Source organism: Poecilia reticulata, linkage group LG15 (assembly GCF_000633615.1).
Source record: "Poecilia reticulata strain Guanapo linkage group LG15, Guppy_female_1.0+MT, whole genome shotgun sequence".
NCBI lineage: Eukaryota > Metazoa > Chordata > Actinopteri > Cyprinodontiformes > Poeciliidae > Poecilia > Poecilia reticulata.
The window spans coordinates 11,883,255-11,892,619 of record NC_024345.1 but is presented as its reverse complement, the minus strand read 5'-3'; the positions used below and the strand labels follow the sequence as shown (position 1 = coordinate 11,892,619).

Here is a 9,365-nt window from a genome sequence, read left to right as displayed (position 1 = left end):
TCCTATATAAAGACTTGCTGAGAGTTGTGAAGCAAGTTGAAGTGTATTCTGTGTCCCAAGTTTTCTTATTATGTTGCCGCTTTATCTCGGTAACCTGAACTAATCCAAGCAGGAATCTAGGCTGGAGGCACAGGTGGCCATGTTGGGTGCTGAAGTCACCTTTTCACCCCTGCGGCTCTCTGGAACCAGGCTGCCGGACTGGGGAGATTTATCCAGCTCGCGTGGGGGGGGGGGGGGGCTGCTTTCTTCTGACCTCTCGCAAGAAAGCACAGCAGGCTGCTGCTTCTCAGGTCTCACGAAAGTCCTAGGCAGAAAGAAGTACTCAAAATATCAACGTCAGCTCACGTAATAAATGATGGGAATGTAGAGCCTCCCCGGATTAGAACAAAATGATCCAGGTTTATGTTTACTAGTGTGCGTTTTACAGTAAGAGGACATCTGAGGGACGTTAACAACTGAACTTAATTTTTTTTTCATGTTTGTGGAAACATTTCTTGGCTCTACAGTTCATACTTTTGATTATACCTTTCTTCCCTTGATCTTTGCTTTCTTTTTTTTCTGTATATTTAAATATCCAAATACTATACTACTGATTCAATTTAAAGTCTGATTTAATTTCGTCCATCCTTGACTGGAGATCTCTTCCTATTTAAAATTTGTTTTTGCAGTACACAGTCAAAACAAATTCAACGTAATTTGTTGGCTTCTTTTCACTGGCTTGTAAAATTACGATATATTTCTTGACAAAAGGCTGAAAGGACTTGTCCAGAATTGGTGCCAAATAAATGGAGAAATGCAAATTGAATGCACCACATAAAAAAACCTTTCAGTACAATAAAATGGTTAATGTGGAAAAACACTGACGTTTGCAAACTGGAGTTTATTAATGACAATAACTTCAGTAATCTATAGAGTATAACTTAGGTTTCACAGTTTGCCTCTTTTCCCCATGTAATCTAACTGAACTTCAGTAGATTTTAATGCTACTGAATAAAAAAAAATGATATTCCTAGGACACTTTGGAAAATGGATTAAGTAACCAAAATGTGGCTTTCTGCCTAAAAACCTAAAACTCACGGGTCGATAAGCTGTCAGGATTAATGACCCATTGAAGTTCACAGCCGACATTAATTCCAGAATCTGTTAATAATCCACTCTAAAAACTCCCCTGAATTTGTTCCACCATGTCCCCGAGGTGCACTATGTCTAGCTGAAACTGGTCTGGAGGCACTTGTCAGTGAAATACCAGTATAAAGTACAATTAAATGGGGATTATGGACGCTAAACCTTTTCACTAACACCCTTCTTGTCAGTTGACCTCAGTTATGGGAAAACGCATCAAAGATCCAGGAAAGTCTTTGTCTTGAAACCCACTTGCACTTTTCTCTCCATTCATCCCTCCAAAATTTCCTCCGATTTATGGTCTTTTCTCTCCATGTCCTCGTTTCGACCGGCCGTTTATTCCCATCGCTTTTATTTACAACTTTTATTTACAACCCTTCTCTTCAGCGTGTTCTGCTGACAATGCTGTGCGCTTTGTCTGACGATAGTTTTTTTGTTTTCTTCTTTGAGAACAGTCGCCTTGGGTGATATAATTTTATGGTGCTCACGTAGAGTGACGAAGAGCAGTTCCCCCTGACCTCACACCTTAACAGCGAGACGGAAACAAGAAGACGCAATGTTCTGCAAAATGTATTTACGCCCCATTGAATGTGTTTTATTGACATTCGCCCTGAACAGATCATCCCAGCGTAATGCTGTGGGAATGGGTTTTTTTTTTTGTGGTTTTTTTCCAGCAGTGACGGGGAAGTTTGGTCAGAGCTGATGGGAAGGTGATTCGAGCTCAGAGGGGAAATCAATTAAGAAAACCCCAATAAGGACTGCAGAAGACTTGAGATTGGGTCTTACTTTAATTTCCCTGGGGGACAACAACACTAAAAACAAAGCAAGAGATTCAATTGAATGGTTTGGATTGACAAATGTACTGTCTTGGAGTGGCTCAGTCAAAGTCCAAATGCAAATCCGGTTGAGACTCTGTGGCAAGCTTGAAAATTAATATTTATAGGCGATTTCCAATCCGTCTGAAGGTATTTTGTCAAGAATAATGAGGCAATTTAGCTAGTAGAGTCAAACCTGAAATGTGTTTCCGCTATAATTGGATGAAATTGGGGTTCTATAACATATAACCTCATGGCGTTAAATGCAAATACAAACCCTAATTTTCAATGCCGTTTTATTTTTGGTAAGCTGATCTTACAAAATACTCGGGTATAAAAAAAAATAAAAAAAAGCATAACATTTGTTGTGGAGTTTTGTAAGCCACAGTAAGGCATTTGTTTATCTTTCTAAGTAACTAACATTTAGCTTTCTCAATTCTCACTTGATCAGGCTATTTATGGTGGACTCACGTGTTGCAGCCTAATCTTAAGTCGCACTTATTCTTCCACAGTATTCTCTCAGGATTTTACTTTCTATTATATTAATGATGAAAGATAAGCATATTCGGGCGTTTTGAAGGCGGCTCAGCGCGGGGACCTCAGATAGTGCACCCCACTGGTGCTGCGTGGTGGTGTTATTACCGTCTATCAACCGGTTCAGACTGGACTCATGGCAGCATTGAAAATGTGGCTGGAGGGAAGGAGCCCACTCACAATCACTCCTCAACTTTAAGCTTCACGCATAAGCGTGCAGGTTGTCATCGCTAACGTTTCTTGTTAATTTGAAAAGGTGGATTCTTAAAAGAAGGAAAGACTGTCTCCTGCGGCTGAATGAACTTTGTAGGTAAACAAAACAATAAGTGTGATTTTGCCTGTGCTCTTTGTGCGTGAACGCGCTTGTCTTGGGGTTTTTTATTTTGAAATATGTCTTAATTGATTTAAACTTAAGAAAACACGGAAAAAAAGAAAAGAAAAAAAAAAGAGTAGAAAATAGAAACAAAAGCAGTCGACACATCTTTGCGGAGCGACACGGAACCGGTGTGCTGCGCGCGGCACTCTGAGACGCGCAGGGAGGAAGAGCCGCTTCCTCATCTCTCGTGGCTGCGCTCGAGCTGCTGCTGGACCAGCAAGAACAGCTTTGAACCGGTTTGTCACCAGCTACAAAGCAGTAAAAAAAAAAAAAAGAGAGAGATAGAAAGCCAGCGCGCAATGAGCGCTGTTGATGTCGAGCGTTTCCCCCACTTTACACGCATATCTCATAGAGCTTTTCATAAGGCAAAGCATTCCGATTATTTTTTTTTTTTTGTAAAGAGAGATTTTTTTTTGTACATGAAAAGTTCCCGTGGAGCGCGCAGCTCCGCAGGCGCTGTCTGCTGCTGTAGATGCTGAGGTGAGTGCGACGTTTGTTTACAATAATGTTATACCAGCTTTGTTTCCCTCAATGTTATTTAGCAAAAAATAAAAAATAATGTTAGTGCTTTCGGTGAATATCGAGTTAATATGGCATCTTGATTTTTATTAGATTTCAGTGGATTAAAGAAAATTACATTCTTTAAACAAACCCAAACCAACAATTTTTATTTTCATTGCATTGCGAGCGGATGAATCTATAACCCAAAGAACATATTGTATCAACTTTTACTTTTATAGTTTGAACGAAAATAACACGTAATATTGGGGAGGGATTCGTTATGCTGCAGTGAAGTGCAAAGATGAGATGGGCTCAAAATAATTTATAGAAAGTACTGTAACTGATCAATGATTCCCTATCAGAGAGGAATCATGGAAAAGTCAGATCACAGAGGCAGAGAGAGGAGACCAGACGCATTCTCCTCCTCCTGTAAGGTGTGGTTAGACAGAAAGCAACAAATAGAGCAGCTGGCTGTGGGGAGGCTGCAGTCACATCGAGCCGAGGACCTCACACAGGTGACCAACTGCCCAGGCCAGGTGTTGCAGCAGCCCTCCTTACATCGAGGCTAGGAGTAAGTACACAGTCAGGGAGATGTTGTAGGTCATGCTTTAAAAAATTTGCTGCATTTTACAATCATATAGACAAAATTAACAACATACATATATATTTTTTTCTTCTTTTTTTTCCAGGAACTTCTCCTCAGTAAAAGCTGTAACAGATCCCATTGGCCCCCAGTAACATCAGCACCATGACTTCGTCCACCAAAGTCCTGGATGGAGGCTGGGGATGGGCGATCGTCGCTGCGTCCTTCATGGCCCAGTTCCTGGCCTATGGATCACCCCAGTCCGTGGGGGTCCTGTACCCTGAGTGGCTGCACACCTACCAGGAGGGCAAGGGCATGACGGCCTGGGTGGGCTCTCTGGTGGCAGGAGTGGGATTAATAGCCAGTGAGTAGCAGCAAACATTGCAGTTATGCAATAAACCTATGTGTACCTTTTCCATTTACTGTGACATTCATTATGTCTTAATTCATTGATTGATTAAATTCTCCCAAAGTCAGCAAATTCAACTTATGACTTTTAGATTTTAAACAGCCGCTTGCTATCAGTATGATCAATGCTTTGCAGAAATGTTGTGTTTTGGATAATGATAACTACATGTGTTTAGTGTTTAAAAAAGTGGAACTCCTGAAGAACCCTTTCACCCTTACACTTGTTGTTCAACCTTTTTCTTCCCAGTCATAATCACTCACACAGTGCCACTGATAAAAGAGGCAGCACAATGTTTGTTCAATGTCTGAATGATGAGTAAGGAGCCATTACATTATGGAGCAGAAATACAGCACACTTTTCATAACGGCGATTAATCAACAGATGGACAAAGTTGCATCATGACTATGAGCACTTTGTGGCTCCCTGAGCAGAGTTGCAATTATTGATCTTCCCTGAAAGCAAACCGAGTGCATGTCATCCTTGCTGAGAGCGTAGGAGGATCATTTAGCCCTGGAGCCAACTGCTGAGACACTGAAAGAGGAGAGGAGACACAGAGGAAGACACAGATAAGGGAGAAACATGTGGATTTGTTCCTGTTCTTGAAAATCTAAAAAAAAAAAAAAAGAAGAAGAAAAATAAAAACAAAAAGAAATTGTCCTAAAATGTGGCAGAACAAATTCTTGTTGAAAAGTTTGCCAACACTGTAGACGTTTATCTACTCTCCAGGAACGCTGACAAACAAGAGCAGTGATAGACTTGTGAATTGGGTACAGCTCGCCTCTCGGCCTGGCTTCTGGCTGTCCGTCTCGAAAGAGAGTGTGAGGGAAAATCTGAACTGGACAGATCTGGCTTCAGGCCTGGGCAAGACCCAGACACGTGTCCCGACTGTCAGCAGCTAAAATGTTGCAGTTCCTACAAGACGACAGCAGGGAAAGAAATCACTATAAGGGATCTCAGAGGAATGAGAATAAGAACAGCTTGCTTGAGTTCACCAGCTTCAGGACATGGATGTATTTCCATTAGTGAAAAAAGAATATCAGGTTTCATGCAGAGGCACTCACTGTAGAGGTGTTGCTTGAAAGTTAGGAATTCCTTTCATTTTCACCCTAAAGGAAAGTCAAAACTACAAAACTGATTCAAGCCCTTTATTGTAGTTTAACGACACATTTGAGGTGTGTGGCTAGAGGCAGCAGTGCATTGCTCTTCTCAGAAAGCTCTGTTACGAAGGACATGACACAGCAGTTTATATCTTCTCTGCTCTTTCTTAGGTTGATATTTTTAGCTCTGATCACACTGCCATTTTCCTCTGACTCTATTTTTCTCTCCCTTTGCCTTCCTTCCCCTGTCTTCCCCTCAGGTCCCATCTGCAGCGCCTGCGTAGACAACTTCGGAGCACGTCCTGTTACCCTCTTCAGTGGTGTTATGGTGGCAGGCGGCCTGATGCTCAGTGCCTTTGCTCCAAACGTCCAGTTCCTCATATTTTCTTATGGAATTGTTGTTGGTAAGGATTCACTTATTTTACCTGTAATTGTTTTGTTTTTTTTAAATCCGTCTTCACTTCAATTGCTACAGAGTTTGCTCTTTTCCAGGTTGAGGTGTTTGGACATAAATATTACATCAGGAAATACATCATTCATATCCATTTGCTCTGCACTTTTTGAAGTACTGCTACAAGTAAATAACCGGGTCAATGAGGGGAAGAACATGGGGGGAAAAATGCTTTTGGTTTGTCTACTTGCAAACTAAAGTGGACAAACCCAAATTAAAATTGGTTTGGAATTACTTTTACAGTCAATTTACAATGCAGGCCTGGTAATTTTTGTTTCTTTGTCATTTGCTAAAATTTCTTCTGATGGATTTGTTAAATATTCCTCATTTTCCATAAGAGTAGTGTCCTTTTGAAGCAGAACTTACTTGCTGAGTACAATCAAACACAGACCAAATCTCACGGTTAGAGAGCTACTGGGTCTAGAGGGCTCTATCCATTTGGATCTTATCTCGTAATAATAGAATATGTGGTTTATGTTGCTCTGTTCCTGGGCGCAAATTAATCTTTGTGTCCTTCCAACCTATAACAATCTCATAACACATTGTATAATCGCTGGGAAAAAGCAAGAGTGCATGTTGAGTCAAACTCTTATGTAACATCAGAGACTGACTTTAGCCTTAATTACTAGTTAATGAATACCAATAGACCAGAAAGGATGACAGGATGTACAGCTAACCACGGCTCCATTTGTTTGACCATTACTAACCACTGTTGACAGAAAAATAAGAACTAATGACTCAGTCACAATTCCCATTTGGGCTATTACTGCCTTTATTCCCTGACTGGTGGTTATGCATGGACTCAGCTACCACCTGTTGCTGCATATTAAGTGGCTGTCCATGCTTACTTAATTCTGATGAACCCTTTCATCGCCCATGCTACTTTTCATGCAGGGTGCACTGACCAGGAAGGTTTTTCTTAGTTAAACAGCAATTTATTTTTAGGGATTCCCTCAGATAACTGACAGTTGCTGAGCAAACACATGTAGCTTGTTTACTTGCCATCATGTTGCATGTTTTCCTAAGAGTGTTGCATAAATCTTGTGACGCACACTGCCCTTTGAAAGTAAACATGTGTTTCTACAACATGGGACAGTCAAAACACAATTGTAGGTGCAGAAAAGGCTATCCTTTTCATCCAGGCTAATGTGTTTTATATTTTCTCATTTCCTAGGCCTGGGTTGTGGACTTGTCTACGCGGCCACCTTGACAATCACCTGTCAGTATTTTGACAAGAGACGCGGCCTTGCCCTTGGCATTGTCACCACAGGTACTTCTGCCTACCTCTCCCCTGAGATCTCTGGGTGCCTTCCTGTTCTCCATGCTCGCTTCTTTAGTGTATGAGCTGCCGGGAGCCTTTCAAAGCTCAGGTAAACATATGTAGTAGTTAAGCCAGATAGACCTATTAATAAAACAGGTGGACTGACCTGTTAACTACATCTAGCCTGGCGGAGAATGAAAACTTCCTTGGTAATAGGTCAGGAAGTTTGACTCCTTAGGTTTGTACGATAGAACTAAGTAGAAGACTGAGCACCTTATTTTCTTACACACTACAACATTATAATTTTCCGTCTTATTTTACACTAACATTAAATCTTTGTTCTTTCCTCTCGTGCAGGCACAAGTGTAGGCGCATTCATCTATGCCACTGCTCAAAACGAGCTGATTGTCCTCTATGGCCTAGACGGCTGCTTGCTCATCATCGGAGCCATGGCACTGAATCTCATGGCGTGCTCTGGTTTCATGAGGCCCTTGAATATGCCAGGGTACTACCTCAAGCAAAAGGCCGCCCTCGAACGAAACACAGAAGAGCAGCTCTTCGTCAAGCCCCCATTCAACGACCTCAAGATCGCGGTGGGTTCTGCAACAACCACTCCAGAGAAACCTCTCACGGTGAAGGAGTTGCTCATCACCATTGATGCTAAGGACTTGTCCATTCAAACAGAAAAGAAAGAGGGTCACCTGGCTGGGCTAGCCATTGTAAAAGCAATCAAGAAAAATCAAAACGCTTACTCCAAATACATGCAGTCATTGTACGAGATCTTACAAGACCAAGAAATGTTGGCCTTCTGCATTTCCATCTTCCTGTTCAGCTTGGGTGCGTTTCCACCAGTCCTCTTTGTCGAAGACGTGGCCCAGAGTGGAGGACTCATTGAAGAAGTTAGTGTCATTCCTCTTGTATCGATAGGTGCTATTGCCACTTGCATAGGCAAACTAGCGCTGGGCATCCTGGTGGACATCAAATGGATCAACGGTGTCTATCTCTATGCCTTCACAATGTTAGCAGCAGGTTTGGTACTACTTTTTATCCCCATCACCAAAAGTTACGTTGGACTGCAAATCCTGACAGCCATCCTTGGTTTCTTCTCTGGAAACTGGTCGCTTACTTCTTACATCACCACTAAGATTGTTGGTTTAGACAGACTGACAAAAGCCCATGGCATCCTTATGTTCTTTGGGGGATTTGGGATCATGCTTGGACCTCCTGTTGTAGGTAAGATGATTGTTCTTATCCATGTTTTAAACACCCTATATGAGACGATGCTTGTCTGAAGCTTTGTTGACCATTCTAACCATGGTGTTTTTCATTTCACTCTTCAGGGTGGTTTTTCGACTGGACACAGTCGTACGACTTGGCGTTCTACTTCTGTGGAAGCTGCGTTCTGCTGGGGGCTTTCATTCTCTTTCTACTCAGCCTTCCCTGCTGGAACAGGAGGCCCTCTGAGAACGACAAACCTGAAGTCCAATACACCAGCACCTGTGACAAAGTTGCCTCAGTAGCGTGAATTTAAGCACCTTTCATGAAGATCATGGCACCTGCTTCTGACTGACTGTTTCTGAACTATGCCCCTCATCCCCCCACCCAAAAAAAAACCCTTGGAGGAATTTTTTTTCTCTGAACATGCTGGGGTTTCTTCCTTATTTCTATTGTCAGATTTCACAATACCAGGTTCTCAGGTTCAACCCATTTACAACTGATATTTTAAAGTATCGACTCTAAAGCCTGCTATGAATATTTTTCTTATTATTACCTCATTTTACGAGGTTAATAGAACAATGTTGGTAAAAATACAAAATTTCTCTTTTTTATGTGAAGACTATTAGTTTTTCTTCTCTGCAGCTTTGAAAACATGACATCATACACCTATGAGACCAGGAAAAAGATCCTGATAACCACTAAGTGTAAAAATACACTAACATTTCATGTCAAAATGCACATAGATGATAATTTATTCTATGTTGGTTCGAACAATTTTTTTTCTGTATTTTGGTCTCAGTAAACAAGCTGTCTATTCTGAATGCTACCAAAGCATCCATTATAGCCAGTCCCTGTCATCACATAATGCCTGTAGAACCAATTCATAGCCCTTTCTTTGCAATGAGATTTTGATATTTAAGTGCATGTAACTTGTTTTTTATGTTTTACAATAACTTACACTTCATGTATCTCTTGTTTCTGGATCAGACAGATGATTC

The 9,365-nt window shown here is 41.4% G+C and overlaps 1 protein-coding gene across 4 annotated transcripts; it reads left to right on the top strand.

Annotated features, from left to right (window-relative positions):
• Positions 1 to 2,444: 2,444 nt before the first annotated feature.
• Positions 2,445 to 8,762, top strand: LOC103476730 (monocarboxylate transporter 9). Of its 4 annotated transcripts, none has more exons than XM_008429260.2 (6): positions 2,445 to 2,777; positions 4,038 to 4,295; positions 5,698 to 5,841; positions 7,063 to 7,158; positions 7,507 to 8,382; positions 8,490 to 8,762. In XM_008429260.2, the coding sequence occupies exons 2-6, from the start codon at positions 4,097 to 4,099 to the stop codon at positions 8,672 to 8,674; spliced, it is 1,500 nt and encodes a 499-aa protein (XP_008427482.1). In that variant the 5' UTR covers positions 2,445 to 2,777; positions 4,038 to 4,096; the 3' UTR covers positions 8,675 to 8,762. The 4 variants fall into 4 exon arrangements, with proteins under 4 accessions (XP_008427482.1, XP_008427483.1, XP_008427480.1 ...); XM_008429261.2 differs by having other exon boundaries at positions 2,445 to 2,781; XM_008429258.2 differs by lacking the exon at positions 2,445 to 2,777 and adding an exon at positions 2,794 to 3,327.
• The last annotated feature ends 603 nt before the right edge of the window (positions 8,763 to 9,365 follow it).